Source organism: Nannobrachium achirus (genome assembly GCF_963921795.1).
Source record: "Nannobrachium achirus genome assembly, chromosome: 20".
In the NCBI taxonomy this organism is placed as follows: domain Eukaryota; kingdom Metazoa; phylum Chordata; class Actinopteri; order Myctophiformes; family Myctophidae; genus Nannobrachium; species Nannobrachium achirus.
The window spans coordinates 23,041,748-23,059,158 of NC_137827.1; the positions used below are offsets into that span (position 1 = coordinate 23,041,748).

General features: G+C 50.8%; 2 protein-coding genes across 2 annotated transcripts in view; one reads left to right on the top strand and one right to left on the bottom strand.

Annotated features, from left to right (window-relative positions):
* Positions 1-17,411, bottom strand: part of LOC308305564 (transmembrane protein 179-like) — a gene marked incomplete at its 3' end in the record, with an annotated part of 467,552 nt that overhangs the window by 381,717 nt on the left and 68,424 nt on the right. The gene's annotated exons all lie outside the window — the stretch shown is intronic.
* LOC308306013 (dual E2 ubiquitin-conjugating enzyme/E3 ubiquitin-protein ligase BIRC6-like) lies at positions 934-15,012 on the top strand (the record flags this gene model as incomplete). Its single annotated transcript, XM_080750912.1, has 1 exon — positions 934-15,012. One exon carries the CDS (start codon positions 934-936, stop codon positions 15,010-15,012), a length of 14,079 nt encoding a protein of 4,692 aa, XP_080607038.1.

The following is a 17,411-nucleotide window of genomic DNA, read 5'->3' on the forward strand; positions in this document are numbered from 1 at the left end:
CATATATATCATCAAGTTTAGTCAATATACCGGTACATGGCTGTCTGCCTAAATTCATTTCCTAAATCATGAAGTTTAAAGGGACACTTCACTTGAATTGTAAAATAATAATTTAGACAGTGTTTCTTTTTTTTCTACCAGAGAGGGTTATACTATCAACCTAAAATTTAGCTCCCCATGTTTTATCAAACTTAGGCACTATGCATGGCCATTAGTAGGCCAGTATCTGGTCAGCTGCAGAACATACGCATCTTAAGGCCATGTCACACCAATGCTACTCCTTGCAACTGCCAATGTGGATAATGGTTGTGAGTAGTTGCATGTTCAAGTAGTTCAGTTGCATTGGTGCGGTTTGGCATTGCATTGGTGCGGTTTGGCTCCTACGTTTGACTTGTGTGTATGTCCCTATGTATGCAGTGCCAACGTACCAACACTACTGTCCCTATGTATTGTACCAACAGCTGCGGTCACACAAGACCAACGCCATAGAAAGTACGCAGAGGCTGATGTTACAGAACGACCCATACAAGGAGATATGCACGTTGTCTTGTTTGATATCATGTGAAGTGAGCACCGGTCACTTTGCATGATGAGCAACTGCAAGTGCCTGTGTAAATCGGTGTTGTTAGGCATGCTGGCAAAGGTTTGTGTTGTGTGTCATGTCATACCAACCTCTGATCAGCCTACAGTATATAAAGTCTTCAAGATGAGCATATCATTTGTATTTGTCCAAGAAAGACAAGTATAGTTGGATGCAGCAGTTTGCTAATAATATCACTGCTTTGACCATAGGAATCAAATGCTGAAACCTAGATATTTTTGATTAATTATTGTAAACTGAAGAGTGATCTGTGAATCAGTGAATAGGAATATTACTGTTTGTGTTAACAGAGATCCCCAATATAGGAAAAGGGAATAAGATAGAAGAATAGAATGGCAGCCAAGACCTTGTTGGACTCCAGCTCATCCACCTCCTCAGACTGGATTGTACTGAGAGACGGTTACCTGCGTTGCGACGAGGAGGGCCTACAAAGCCTCTCCTACCACCCAGCCCTTAATGCTATCCTAGCCGTTACCAGCCATGGCAGTATTAAAGTAATTGACGGCACATCTGGGGCCATTCTCCAGGCTTCAGCTTTAAATGCTAAAACTGGGGGTTGTGTCAAGTGTCAGTACTTCCCTGCAGTGGACAAGGTGATTTATGTGGATGACTATGCAGTGGGGTGCCGAAAGGATCTAAATGGCATCCTGCTGCTGGACACTGCCCTGCAGGCCCCCGTGGACAAGCCTGAGGATATGGTCCAGCTGGAGCTACCCATCACAGAGGCCCAGCAGATGTTGTCGGCTTGTGAGAAGATTGATGTGTCCAACACCCAGGGATACGACCTCTTCATCACCCAACTCAAAGAAGGCCTGAAGAATATTTCACACGAGACAGCAGCCAATCACAAAGTAGCCAAGTGGGCGGTGCTGACCTTCCATCTGCCTCACCAAGTGTTGAAGCCTGTAATTAGTGCCATTGTCACCAAGCTGAAGACCGATCAGAATGTAGCTGCTTTGTCTGTGGCCTCGTCCATTATGGACAGGCTCTCCTACCTCTTGCCCAGTGCTAGGCCAGAGCTGGGGGTTCAACATATTGGCACAGGATATTATGCTGTAGATCGGTCATTGATGTACAGCGAGGCTAACAGGAGGGAGACATTCAAGTCATGGCCTCATGCAGGCTATAGGCTGGCTCAGCCCGATCCCATTGCCCAAGCAGGATTCTATCACCAGCCTACTCACGCAGGGGATGACAGAACGATGTGTTTCACATGCAATGCGTGTCTAGTCCTTTGGGAGCCCACTGATGAGCCGTGGTCCGAGCACCAGCGTCATTCCCCTAACTGTCCATTTGTGAAGGGTGAGCATACGCAGAATGTGCCACTGTCAGTGACACTGGCCACCAGCCCAGCCCAGTTCCCCAGCAGCCCTGATGGCTCTGACAAGATCACCTGCTATGGCTTCGGCAGCTGCCCCCACCTCCTTGCAGCTGCCACAAAGAAAGGCAACATCTGCATCTGGGACGTATCCAAGATGATGAAGGTGCACTTGAAGTTTGAGATCAACCCGTATGACCCGGCCATCCTGAGGCAGTTGATCCTGTGTGGCAACAAGCAGAGCCAGCAGACCCTGACAGAGTCCAGTTCAGAGGCATTCACAAACCAGCCTTCTTCCCAGCAGGAGAACATGGAGGTAAGCCTGGAAGTGACTGCACTGAGTGTGCTGCAAAAGCCAGAGAATCTCCAGTGGGATGCAGTGGCCAGTGTGCTGGAAGACACGGTCAAAGACCTGGACGAGCTGGGGGCCAACCCCTCGTTGGTTAAAGTCCATAGCCAGGACAAGGACAAAGATAAGATCTCTGAGCATCAAAACATTCAAATCCCCTGCCTGCTCGCTGGAGGGCTGCTCACCTACAGCTCAGCAACCAGCTTCCCATTGGCCTGTAACACCCCAGACCTGGGGTCCCCCAGCTTAGCTGGGGGACCTCTGAGCCCTTCCACTGAACCAGTCATGCGCAGGACTTTTCCCGTGCTGTTGCTCTACAGTATCAAGGAGGTGGATGAAAAGTCACCCGGAAAGGTGGCTGCTCCGATGAACTTTACTGGCCCGCAGTTCGAGATGCAGCTACATGCTAATCTTGGGTTATTGGAAGCCGGCTATATGGACAGCACCCCGACTGCAGCCACCCCCTCTGCCTCTTCCTGCCCCACCTTGGTACAATGCCTGAAGCTTCCCAAGCAACTCGAAGAAGAGAATCTGTATGTGGACTCAATAACTCCCTGTTGGGATGGAATGCATCTTCTGGTGGCCCTACATCCATGCAGCATTGAGTCCCTCAGCAGCATCAATCAAGTAGAGGAGCCTAAATGTGACTCCATCCACTCTATGGCCAGTGGGGCTCACCAACTCCACCACGACCTGGGTGGCACACCTCCCCAGGCGCCTTTTATCTCCTCCCCAGCTGACCAACAGCAGCAACAGAGTCCTCTGAGAGGTGGAAGCGGACGGAGCTACCTGGTTCTCTACAAGCTCAACTACTCGAAGCATATCCTCACCTTGGATGAGGAGCCTGTGAAAGTGCACCACATCCAGGATGCTGTCACCTCTCTCATACTGTTCCCTCCAGACGTGCTAGATGGCAGCGAGATGGCCACTGAGGAGATTTTGCCCATCCACAAATACAGCACCACCACCTTGAGGACTGAAACAATGACTGCATGTGGAGCAGCCACAACTAGTGCCGCTGGTATGTCCACCTCCACCAAAGAAGAGAGCAAGCAAATGGAGGTGACAGGCCTGGGACACTTAGTTGTGACCACACAACCAGGGAACATTATGATCCTGGACCTGCCCACTTTCCTGGTCCTGGCTAAGGTGGAGGCACCCAAGAGGGAGGGGTCAGAAGAAGAGACAGACCCCTTCGTCTCTGTCACCTATTGTTCTGGGACCGACCGCCTTTGTGCATGCACAAAAGGCGGAGAACTTCATTTCTTTCAAATTGGAGGTCTGTGTGATATAGACGATGGTATGTTATTCGATGGCCCCCTTTCTAAGGGGGTTAAACAGCTGGAGAGAGTCAAGCCCTCCTCTAACCCCAGCCAGGGGATCACAGGAGTGGAACTCCTGGTGGACCAAGCACTGAGCGTAGAGAACCTGGTGTCATTGGTGGAGCTGACACGCTTCGAGACCCTGAAACCCTGCTTCACTTCCACTGTGCCCACCTGCTGGGTGGAGGTGCAGCAGCAACAGAGGCACTGGCCACAGCACCTTCACCATCAGCACACCTGCACCTGGAAGCTCCAGAGCGATAGCTCAAGCTGGGATGAGCATGTGTTTGAGCTGATTCTGCCCAAGGCCTGCATGGTGGGTCATGTGGATTTCAAGTTTGTCATGAACGATAATGTCTCCAACATTATTCCTAATATCCAGGTCACCTTGCTGAAGAACAAAGCCCGCAGGCTTGGAAAAGTCCTCAGCACCACAGCAATGGACAGACATATATCATTACCACCGTCCCTCTATTCCAATGGAAAGAACGGCCAATCTCTTCTGCATGACATCACAGAAGACATTCAGGACAAGGACGACACGACAGGTTCCGGATTCTGCCCATTCTTGGAGGACCATAAGGAGGCCATCCTGTGTGGTCCAGTATGGCTTGCCAGTGGCCTTGATCTCTCTGGACGTGCAGGCATGCTCAGCCTCACCAGCCCCAAGCTCATTAAAGGAATGGCAGGGGGAAGGTATCGGTCCTTCCTTGTCCATATCAAGGCAGTGAGCAACAAAGGCATGGAGGAGACACCGCAGCCTGTAATGTCCACGTGCAGTGTCAACCCCCAGAGCACCCAAGAGTCCCACTCACTCTCCAACCTGCTGCAGAAGGAACAGGGGTCTAAGGAGAAGGTCTCGACATCTAACGCTGAAACCACACTCTTGAAGAAAAACGACAATCTGCATGGCTGTGACGTACTGCAAGAGGTGTCGATCACAATCAGGTCATTCAAGAAGACATCCATACCCAAAGAAGGGGTCCAGCGTTGTGCCCTGTTGCAGTTCCCAGACTTCCACGAGAAGCTTATGAATGCGCTCTGTAAGCAGACAGAGCAGGGCCAAAGCACAGAGCATGCCCAAAGCCTCATCCTTGACATTCTGTGCTGGCTGGCTGGCAGTCTGAGAGAAGGAAAAGAGGGCTTGCTGGTCAAAACTCAGAGAAGGCTATCTGACATTGTGAGGGTGTGCTTCTTTGAGGCCAGTCGGAGTATATCCCACAAATGTGCCCGCTTTCTTGCCCTTTGCATTAGCAATGGGCAAGGTGACCAGAACCAACAGGGTTTCAGTATGGGCCTCCTAAAAGCTCTTCTTGACAATATGCCTTATTTACCTGCGGCAGCAACAGGTGGATCAGTATTCTGGTATTTTGTCCTGCTGAACTACATTAAGGAGGAGGACCTGGAAGGCTGTAGCACAGCCTGTGCCTCTCTGCTTACCGCTGTGTCGCACCAGCTGCGGGATCGCCTCACTCCACTAGAGGGACTGTTGCAGACCAGATATGATCTGTATAGTTCTCCATTTGACCCAGTGCTGTTTGACCTGGAGGTCAGTGGATCCTCCTGTAAGAATGCCTTTAACAGCAACATTGGAGTCCAGTCTGACGAGATCCACCTCTCTGACATCATCTCAGGGAACAGAAAGGTGAGCAGCTGTGCAGCAGCTGAGGGGAGCTTCACAGCCCTGACAGGCCTTCTGGAGGTAGAGCCTCTTCACTTCACATGTATCTCTTCTAGTAATGGTACAAGGGTGGAGCATGATGATGCCAGCATATCCACAGTGAGCACATTTGGCGTAATGCACACAGAGGGCAGTATATCGGAGGGTACGGTCGATCAGACTTCAATGGCACTGAGTTCGGCTTCCCAGGTAGCACTTCAGTTGCTCTCGCACGACATGGGGTCTGCCGAGCAGCAACTCCAGGTGCTGCAGGACAATCAACAGCTGCATAAACTGCAGCAGCAACAGAATGCTAAGTTGGAGGCCAAGACCACCTCTTATGCAGCTTCTGAGATGAAGGGGATGAAGGGGATGAAGGGAAATGACAGCTCCTCTTCTTCTGAGGAGGATATGGAGGAAGAAGAAGTTGATGAGGATACTGAGGAAGTGGAAGAAGAACCCATCTATGACACCATCAGTGGGTACGATGGGTATGGTGTATACTTACCACCAGGTCTCAATATGGTTGCACCTAAGAAAAAGAAAGACAAACCGGACTCCATACAGAGTGGTCTGGCATTGGCCATGTCTAGAGCTTCTCTCTTCCTTCAGCCTCCACATCAGTCCATCATCATTGAACGCACACGCCAGCGTGATCAAATATCATCCCAGTTCTGTCGGTTTGTGACACTGGACTTTGGACGTCCTGTGTTGTTGACTGATGTTTTGATCCCTACCTGTGGTGACCTGGCATCTCTGTCTATAGACCTATGGACGCTAGGTGAGGAGGTGGACAGTCGCAGACTGGTGGAAGCTACTGACATCAGCACCCACTCCCTCATTCTGCATGACCTCCTTCCACCGCCTGTCTGCAGATTCATGAAGATTACTGTTATTGGACAGTATGGCAGCATTAATGTCCAGGCCAAGATCCCATTGGGCTTCTACTATGGCCACACCTACATCTTGCCATGGGAGAGTGAGCTGAAGTTGATGCATGATCCACTTAAAGGAGAGAGCGAGGCAGGCAGCCAGCCAGTTGCGGACCAAAACCTGGCCATGATCGTGGAACAACAGGAGGACATCCAGTGCAGGTATAACATAGCGTGTCACCGGCTGGAAACACTGCTCCAGAACATTAACGTGCCACCCCTCAACAGCGCCAACAATGCCCAGTATTTCCTGCATAAAACTGCCAAGTTGATGGAAGAGGACCAGCGTGTCTTGTCTGCCTACCAGGATTGCATCCAGCTGAAGCTGCAACTCAACCTGGCCCACCATGCCGTCCAGAGGGTACGTGTGTCACTGGGTGACAGACGAATAATGCTTCCTGGCCCAGAGGCCATGACCACCACAGAGGCACAGGAGGAGCTGATCCATAATTCTTCCACCGAACAGTTGAAGACCATCGTCCGCTACTTGCTGGACACAATGCTCAGCTTGATTCACTCCAACAATGGCCACTTGGTACCCTCTGTACTCCAGAGCACCTTCCATGCTCAGACCTGTGAGGAGCTATTCAAGCACCTGTGTGTCAGTGGTACACCCCAAATCCGCCTGCCTGCAGGCCTGCTGCTGGTGCAGCTGTGTGGTGACAAGCCCTGGTGGGGCCAGTTCCTCTCCAAAGTTTTGCAAGAGCTGTACAACTCTGAACAGCAGAGCCTCTTTCCCCAAGACAGGGTGTTTAAGCTCCTGATCTGCATTGGACAAAGGTCCCTTCACAACAGCGGTGTGTTAGAGGGCCTGCTCAGCCTCTTGGATAGCCTGCTCTTTCCTTTACAGCAGCCTCTGGCTGACACCCAGCGAAGGACTGAAAGTGTGCTGGACATTCCCATGATCAGCTGGGTGGTGATGCTAGTGTCCAAACTGTTGGACTATGTGGACAGTGTGGAGGACGAGACTCCAGGTGTTAAAAAGCACCTCGGAAAAGACAGAAACAGGACAGATAACCAGTGGAGTTTCATCAACAACAGCATGCAGTCTAAGAACTCCAGCACATCAACCAATGGCAACAGTAGCTTGTTGCAAGGCTACCAAGGCTATCAAGGTTACCAAGGTTACCAAGGCTACCAAGGCTATCAAGGCTACCAAGGCTACCCAACCAGCGTGTTTAACTTCAGCACATCAACCAATGGCGACAGTTCTGAGAACCAGAGTAACAAAGGTTCCTCCGATAAACTCCCAGTGGAGCAGCAGGCCAAGATCAAACAGGCCACATCAAAGCACTTTAAAGATCTGATTCGTCTGCGGCATATGGCCGAATGTCCCCGCTTCACATTGGACATGGAGGACACGATGGACAAGAAGGCCGCTGAAGGGGAGCCTCTGCCCTTCACACTGGCCCGTGAGCGCTGCATCTCCATTGTGCAGAAGCTGGCCCTCTTCCTGCTCTCCATGGACTTCACATGCCACACCGATCTGCTGCTCTTCATCTGCAAGGTCCTATCTAGGATAACCAACTCCACCCAGCCCACCATCCACCTGTGTGAAGTGGTGTCGGAGCAACAGTTGGAGCGCCTGATGCTCCTCCTGGTGGGGACAGACTTCAACCAGGTGGACATCTCCTGGGGAGGTGCCTGGGCCCAACACTCACTCACCTGCATGCTACAAGACATCCTGGCAGGTGAGCTGCAGTCACCAGGCTCTCTGGATTTATTGAATGAAGGGGCAGTGGGTGAAGCGGCCGGGGCATCTTCCTTGTCAGCGTCTGAGACGGATGACTCACTGCCCCAGCCTGCACCCTTTCCTCTGGAGGAACACATGGAAGAGGCCTCGTCCGATATCATCACAGGTGCTCCAACTCTATCATCTTTGACCGCACAAGACCAGGTCATCAATTTTGATAAGAAGATTGATTCAATGAAGACCAAAGTGATTAGCGTTTTAACCGGCACCTTTGGCGGAGGAGGCTTTGGCGGAGGAGGCTATGGCGGAGGCTATACTCAGTTCAATCCCCTATTACACAGCTACAGCTTTGGATCCCCCATGATGGCCCAAATGTATCCAACCGGATACACCCCCAACATAGGAAAGGTCGATAGTACCAAGTCTGACACACAAGGTCCCTATGTCTCAGTGTCACAAGCGTTGGATGCCCGCCTGGAGGTGGGGCTGGAACAGCAAGCAGAGTTGATGCTGAAAATGATGGCCAATTTGCAGGCTGATTCCATCCTGAAAGCCCTCAATTCAACCTCACTCATAGTGGCCCAGCCCTCTAATGGAACAGATGACGCCCTGCAAAGCGGGCTGCAGAAGGGAGATTCTCCTGGCACCAACCTGATGATGGTGCAGGCCTCTTCTATCCCCATTCTGAGTGCTTGCTTCAACAAGCTGTTCTCCATGCTTCAGGTCCACCATGTGCAGTTTGAGTCCCTGCTGCAGCTGTGGCTGAACCTAAGCCTCAACCCCTGCAATGGTAATGGAGAGAGTAGCTCTGACATCTTGTTCAATGCCAGCCGAGTGCCCGCCATCCCACTCAACCAAGCATCCATCAGCAGCTTCCTTACAGTGCTTGCTTGTTATCCCAACACTTCCCTGAAGACCTGGTGTCTGGTTCTGCACTCACTCACCATCATGACCAACATGCCAGCCAGTGGTCAGTTTTCAGCCTCCAGCAACAGTCTGGGTGGTCAGGAAAGCACAGCTCAACAGATGGTGTCTGATCCCACAGTGGTCCATGTCCTAGTGCGCTTCCTCTCCAGCAGCAACCCCCATGGAAATGTGGGTCCCACAGCAACCAAGGCTATGCAGGAATTCCTCACCCGCCTACAGGTGCACTTGTCATCCACCTACCCGCAGATTTTCTGCGAGTTCCTGCTAAAGCTCATACACAGAATGTGCATTGTACAGGATTCCAATGAGAGGGGCCTGTTTCAGTCAGGCCAGGGTCCTCTGGATGCCCAGGTAAAGCTGTTGGAGTTCACCCTGGAGCAGAACTTCGAGGTGGTGTCAGTCAGCACTATCTCCTCCGTTATTGAGTCCATTATCTTCCTGGTGCACCACTACATTTTGTGCCCGGACAAGGTGGTGTCACGTAGCATCTTGGACAGCTCAGTAGGTGCCCGCTCCTGCTTTGGCGGCCTCTTCAACAACAACTTTGAGCCATGCGAAGCCAAGGCTGTCTGCAGCGAGAACACACGTGACCAGCTGATGTTTGACCTACTCAAGCTGGTCAACATGCTGGTGCAGCTGTCCATGTCCAGGGACAGGGAGTTAAGCGTGCGGTTGCCACCAGCAGGCAGCAGTCCAGCTAATAGCAGCAAAGAAGGGGTAGCAGGAATGTCCACGGCCAATCAGGGACCACTGGCAGGTGTGGCTGACCTGGTCCTTGCCAATCAGCAGATAATGAGTCAGATACTCTCAGCCCTGGGCCAGTGTAGTAGCAGCACCATGGCCATGATCATGGGAGCCAGTTGTCTCCAGCTGACCAAACATGAGAACTTCCATGGTGGTCTAGATGTCTCTGTGGGCGATGGCCTGTTTACCATCCTCACCACCCTCAGCAAGAGGGCCACCTCAGTCCAGGTCATGTTGCAGCCCATCCTCACCTACATGGCCTGTGGCTACATGGGCAGACAGGGTTCTCTTTCTACCTGTCCGCTCTCCGAACCTCTGCTGTGGTTCATCCTCCAAGTGTTAGAAACCAGCGAAGCCCTCAAGACCTTCCATGACATGGGTGGCGTCCAGTTGATTTGTAAAAATATGGTGACGAACACACGGGCCATTGTCAACACAGCTTGCAGCATGGTGTCCACCATCATGAAGTTCCTGGATTATGCTCCCGGAAAGGCAGCAGATGTCAACAGCCTGTCAGGGCCTGACAATACTGAGGGACTCCACAACTTTGCTCCGTTAGGCACCATTACCTCCGGCAGCTCTACAGCTCAGCCAGCAGAGATCCTGCTCCAGGCTACAAATCCTCTCCATCATGCTTACCGTGCCTGGTCCTACAACTTCCTGCCCGAAGAAGCATGGTTTGACCTCACCATCCACCTTCCTGCCCCCATATTGCTTAAGGAGGTACACATCCAACCACTCACCAACCAAGCCACCTGCCCTTCCTCTGTGTCTGTGGAGATTAGTGCAGATGGGGTCAACATGCTACCCCTCTCCACACCAGTTGTAACCAGTGGCCTCACCTACATCAAGATCCAGTTAGTGAAGGCAGAGGTTGCTTCAGCTGTATGTCTGAGGTTCCATCGGCCACGTGATATCAGCACCCTGGGCCTGTCCCAGATCAAGCTCCTGGGACTGACTGCGTTTGGGAACACGTCCTCCGCCTCTGTCAATCCCTTCCTGCCTTCTGAGGACCAGGTCTCCAAATCCAGTATTGGCTGGCTGCGCCTGCTTCACCACTGTCTGACTCATATCAGTGACCTGGAGGCTATGATGGCTAGTGCTGCAGTGCCCACCACCAACTTGCTGCAGACCTGTGTTGCCCTGCTGATGTCGCCCTACTGTGGCATGCACTCATCCAACATTGAGGTGGTGATAGTTAAGATAGGCCTGCACTCCACCCCCATTGGGCTCAAGCTCATTGACATCCTGCTCAGAAACTGTTCTGCCTCCAGGACCGACCCTACTAATCTGCACAGTCCCTTAATGTTTGGACGGCTCGATGGTCTCTCCTCAGATGCCACCATAGACATTCTCTTCCAGCTTGGTACCACCCAGGACCCTGGCACCAAAGACAGGCTTCAGGCACTTCTACAGTGGGTCCATGACTCATCACGGGTGGCAGCCCGCAAACAGAGTGGTCCCATTGGCTACACAGGACCCTGTTCAGCCTCTTCCTCTTTAGGGGAGTATGCCCTCCTGATGCCTTCACCCTCACACCTCCACTGTGTTGCGGCCATCTTGTGGCACAGCCACGAGCTCCCTGTCAACTATGACCTCCCTGTACTGCTGGATAGTGAGCTCTTTGAGCTGCTCTACAACTGGTCCAAGTCACTGCCCTGCAACAAAGTGATGAAAAAAGCTGTAGATAGCCTCCTGTGTTCCATGTGCCACATCAACCCAAATTATTTCTCACTGCTCATGTCCTGGATGGGACTCACAGATGACTCCAAGCAGGAAAGACCACCAATTAATTTGTCTGAGTCACAGCTGGCGATGCTAGCAGCTGTTTCTCAGTCCCCGGGAGCCATTAAGCAACTATTAGACTCTGGCTTCCCCTCCCTGCTGGTTCAGAGCTTGTACCAGCTCTGCTGTGGCCTCCTAGCCAGTGCCGACCTACCTCTGCCTGCAGTTGCCACCTCCCAGGTTGAACGACAGCAACACTCTTCCTCAGCCATGTCCCTTCTGTCTGTAGAGCTGGCCATCCCAGTGCTGTGCTTCCTGACAGAAGTGGGGAAGAATCACACCATAAGAGATTGGTTAGGGGGACCGGAAGTAAGCCCGCTGTGGACAGCCTTGCTCTTCCTGCTGTGCCACTCCAGGGCCAGTACGGGTGCCAGTTCAGCCAGTGCCGGTACAAGCTGTACTCAAGCAATAAGTGTGGGTGCACCCACATGCCCCCTACCACCCCAGCCTCAACCTCGGGTGTCCCACTACTCATTGGTGTCATCAAGCCAGGCTGGCAAGCTCACCACTCAGCAGAGGACCACTCTGGAGAATGCCACTGTGGACTTCTTCCTGCAGTGCATCCACTGCCACCCCAACAACCAGCGGCTTATGGCACAGCTGCTGTGTGAGCTCTTCCAGCCTTTGCCCCAGCGAGGGAATGTGCCCATGTCTGGCAACATCTCAGGCTTCAGCCGCAAGCTTTTCTTGCAGCTCATGTTGAAGGATGAGAAAGTCACAGTTTTTGTCCGGTCTCCCTGTCCGCTGTACAAAGGACGTCTAAACTACACCAGCCATGTGATTCAGCACCCTATGTATGCAGCAGGGCACAAGCACCGTACCCTCCATCTGCCCGTCTCCACCACACTGGCTGAGGTCATAGACCAGGTATCGGATACCCCAAGCATTACAACCAAGCTGATAAACGAACAGAAGGAAGCAAAGAAAAGGATAAGCAAGGGGGGAAATAATCACAAGGAAACAAAAATGAAAGCCGACAGTAGTATCCAAGATCACTTTGTTGTGGCTTCAGGTTTCAAGTCCCATGTCCTATCCACACCTCCTTGGTCACCATCTAGGAGGGGACAAGTCATAAAGAAGCAGTCGACCACTTCGTCTGGTATGGTCCCAACTGACAAAACCATAAGCATGCCTGTCTTCCACCTCTACCACAAACTCCTTCCAGGTCATCCCCTACCAGTGGACCTGACCCTGGCCCAGCTGCTGACCGTCCTGTACAACCGCAACCTGCCATTGGGTTACCATTCCATTGACCTGACAGTCAAATTGGGCCACAAGGCCATCTCCAACCCTGGCCTCTCCAAGACAGACTCCTCCAAGAGGCAATGCACAGAGAAAGTGGAGCACTGTGACATGCTGAGCAGTTCCCCCGAGAAAAAAAACATGACGATGATCGACGACTGCCCGGACTCAGCCATCAACGAGTCCCTACTGGACACTAATCCCATCGAGTCACCACTTCAGGCGTTCGCCAGCATGGGTGGCCTGTCCCTCATCGCAGAGAGGCTGCCCATGCTCTACCCCGATACTATACTGCAGGCGAGTGCAGTACTCACGCACTCCCTAGCAGGCTTCCGCCTTTTCCTACGGCTACCCGGCTATGCCGAGGTACTGCTCAAGGAGAGGAAGCATGCCCAGTGCCTGCTGCGCCTGGTCCTGGGCATCACAGACGATGGAGAGGGGAATCACATCTTTAAATCTCTGTCAGCAAATGTGCTGCCCACACTACCATTCCATGTGCTGCAGAAACTGTTAAGCAGCACTCCCCTGACCACAGATGATGGTGTACTGCTGCGTCGCAAGGCCCTTGAGATCGGTGCCATCAACCTCCTTATGACCTGCCTCTCTGCCCTCAACCACGATGCGCCTACCGCCCCAAATGCAAGAGCCAACACCTCTGAGCAGGTGTCAAATGGTCATGGGGTTGGCACCACTGAGCAGCAAAAGCTGTACTGGGCCAAGGGAACAGGCTACAATTCTGGGTCCACACAATCTGTTTGGGACATGGAGCAAGCTCTGACCAAACAGCGTCTGGAAGAGGAGCATGTCATCTGCCTATTGCAGGTGCTGGCCAGCTACATCAACCCAGCAGGCTTTGCAGGTGGCCATGGTGCTGATGTCCCTACAGGGGAAAACAGGATCAACAGCAGCATGACCTGGCCCTCAATGCTGCAGGAGGTGCTCAGCCAGTCCTGCCTCATCCCCACCATGTTGTCCTACCTACGCAATGACTCTGTGATGGACTTAGCACACCACGTGCCCCTGTATCAGGTGTTGCTGGAGCTGCTGCGGGCCATCTCTACCTGCTCAGCCCTCGTGCCTCTACTGCTTCCCCTGTCCAGGGATCCTGGCCAGGAGGAAGAAGAACAAGAGTGCTCAGAGGGACATACCTCTATAAGCATGCTGTTGGCCAAAATGAAGACCTGCATAGACATGTACACCAACTGCCTCGGGTCAAAGAAAGACAAGAGCAAAGGTGTGGTGAAGACGGATATTTCAGATGCAGAGCCCGAGGGCTTGACACTGCTGGTGTCGGATATCCAGAGAACATCTGAGATAGTTTGTGCTGCTACCACCAGCCTACGACAGGCCAACCTGGAAACGTTGTCGATCGATCCCAAACCCCTGTCCATCCCACGCTCCCTGGTGAAGAAATACGTTGGTGCCATGAAGAAGCTCCAGTTCGACATGGTTGATATGGTATCGGAAGACGAGGATGATAAGTTGGTCTTCCACATCAACTACCAATACAAGAGTCAGGTAAAGAATACCAGCGATGCCAACAGTGCTACTCGTGCCCGCCGCCTGGCACAGGAGGTCGTCACTCTCTCCACATCTCTGCCTCTTTCCTCCTCCTCTAGTGTGTTTGTCCGATGTGACGATGAAAGGTTGGACATTATGAAGGTTCTCATCACAGGCCCAGCCGATTCTCCGTACGCCAACGGCTGCTTTGAGTTTGATGTGTTCTTTCCCCAAGATTATCCCAACTCCCCTCCACACTTCAACCTGGAGACAACAGGGGGCCAAACCATGCGCTTCAACCCTAATCTTTATGAAAACGGAACAGTGTGTTTAAGTATCCTCAACACTTGGTCGGGGGGACCAGACGAGAGATGGAACCCACAGAGTTCGAGCCTTCTACAGGTATTGGTGTCTTTGCAGTCCCTGATCTTGGTGCCTGAGCCTTACTTCAACGAGCCAGGTTATGAAGCCACGCGTGGTACCCCCAGCGGCACCCAATGCTCCCGCCAGTATGACGCTAACATTCAGCAGGCCACTGTGAAATGGGCCATGCTGGAGCAGATGCGCAATCCCTCCAGATGTTTCAAAGAGGTGATACACAAGCACTTTTACCTGAAACGGGCGGAGATCATGGCACAGTGCAAGGATTGGATTGCAGACATCCAGCAGTACAGTAGTGACACGACCTTTGGCCCCACTATGATGCCTCACCACGCTACCGCACTTAAGAAGCACACAGCCCAACTACAGGAAGAACTTCTTAAGCTGCCCTGCCCTGAGGGTCTTGAGCCTAATGAGGAGGAGTTCTCAGGGGTGAGCCAGTGCCAGCCCCAGGTTTTTGGTGGCCCTGAACAAAAACTCTGTATCGGACACTCTGTTTCTGCTGAAAACCCTCCCTCAAGCCCCAGCTTGGCACCAATGGATATAGATTTAGATTAGAAAAAGCGTATAACCATATCATACTATTAAAAATGGTTAATTGAAGAACATTCACATATGTGGGAAAATGATGGCAACAGGAAAAAAAAGGGATCGACGTTTTTCTTTTTTTCTCTTCCATGAGGGCTACTGGCACTCCTGGTAAAAGCGGTGTTCTTCCAGGAAGAAGGATCTCATCGTTAGCTTTTTTTTTATAGTTCTCTCCCCCGACTTTCTGAAACCCCATCAGAGGGCACAGGAGCGTTGCAGTAACTTGAGAGAAACTGGATGTATGTACTAAAACTGGATGCAAACAATTCAGAGTTTTAAAAATATTCAAACAATTCATCTTTTATTAATCCTATGAAAAAGAAATACATTGGTTTGTCACTAGAAAGGCATTCTGTGCTCTTTTGATATTGCCATTTTGTCTTGCGCAAAGCGCAACCGGCTTGGTCTTAAAGGTAATGGCATCCGATACCCTGTTTGGTTTTTGATTGAATTGATTGAATATGTTATTAGACAAAAATGGAGAACAGTACAAGTATAGTCAATACAAAGAGAAATGTAGTAGTACAGTTAACACCCTGCCTAAAAGGAACACCCCAAATAAGTCCTTTTATGGTCTTGTATAAGTCGGAGGTCCTTGGTATTCAATTCATGGACATAGCAAATAGCAAAAAAATAAATAAAAAAAAACATTCAAATATCATCACAATTATAAAACACTATAAGTACAGAGCAGGGGAAAAGAGGGGGTGGGGCTAAGGTAAGGGGGGGTGCTCACTTCTCGCCTGTCTATGGGAGGAGTGATAACTACTTCCACCTCAGGCCTCCTGAAAGGTGAATCTTCAGGGCGGTTTTGAAGGAGGCCAGCGAGCTACATGTTTTAAGGGAAGTAATCAAGGAATTCCACACTTGGGTGGCAGTGTTGTAGAAGGAGAATTTACCCATTTCTGTCTTATGGGTTTGTGTTATCAGATCGTTGTGTGCGCTGAACCTTTTGGGGGTGTCTGGTCAGATATGGGTATTGAGGGGATTGAGGGCAGATTTGCATTGACTATTTTGAATTTTTAGTTGTTTAGCAGGTTGAGAAGTAGTCAAATCAGTTTGTTTTGGGAGGTTTGGAGCTTAGTCCTTAGTTGCATTTTGATGTTGGAGTACCAGGAGGTGAAACCATTTACATTTATCTCACTTAGAGAATGTCTGGTCCCAAAAAGAATGGATTCTGTTTTACCAAGGTGTAGTGACAGTTTGTTATCGGTAAGTGCCAAGTAATTTTGGTGACTTCTGAGCTGAGAGTTTCCTCAACCTGCAATTTGTCCTCTCCCAAGATCAGGAGTGCTGAGTCATCAGTGAACAGGAACAGTTTGCAGTTACAGCCAGTATTCATGTCGTTAATGTAAAGGAGGAACAGTAACGGCCCTAGAATGCTTCCTCACCAGGAGGGACGAGGACATGGTTCCGTTGATGCCAACCATTTGTTCACTTCCCTCATGGTAGGATTTCATCCAGTTTACTGATGTGCTATATCAAAACCAATCGCCCTTAGTTTCTTCAGTAGAATTGAATGGTTTACTATGTCAAACACCTTTTGGGGGTCCAGCATGACCATGCCGCAGTATTTGCCCCAGTCTACTTCACATTTGATGTATTCGGTCAGATACATGTGTCAGTGGAGTGGGATGTTCTGAAGCCAGAATTCAAACAGCAGTTTATGCTCGGCGAGGAAGCTGTTGATTTGCTCTTGAATTAATCTCTCCATATTTCCTATCGCCAAAATAAAAGCCTGGGTTTCCGAGGCTAATTTCTCCATAACATTTGAGATGGAACAAAGGATAGAAACAGGGCGGTAATAGCCAGGTTCTAATTGCTTCCTTATATATATATATATATATGGTTTGATTAAATAATCAAAAACGGCCCTATAACCACACCTACGGATAATCCACCGTCACACTCCCCTGTATTAATTTGCGAGGTGTTAAATTGCATGGGCAAAATAGGGTTCCTATAGTGTGCTTCTTTTGACTTTAGAATCCAATACACTACTAGATCATATAGTTGACCTACTGTAGATTCAAATAGGGTGGTATAGAATATAGGCCTAACATGACGCAGGTAGGCCTGTATTTCTGTGTCTTTTCTGCTGGTGCAAAGGGCGCAAGTACTACATTCGGTGTTTCTGTATGTGCCGGTGTCTGTGTGTATATATGTTTACGCCCGTAGCCAATCGGAGAGGTGGTGTCTAAACCGTAGCCAATGAGGGACCAGCATTCTCACCATCAACCAGTGCGACCTGATACAAATAACAAGACACAAGTTGGCAGAGTACTTGCGTGCTCTGCTGGCACACAAGTAGGCAAGTTGGCACCTCAACAGTGTCCAGTCTAGTTATATTTATTTTCAAGGACTACTGA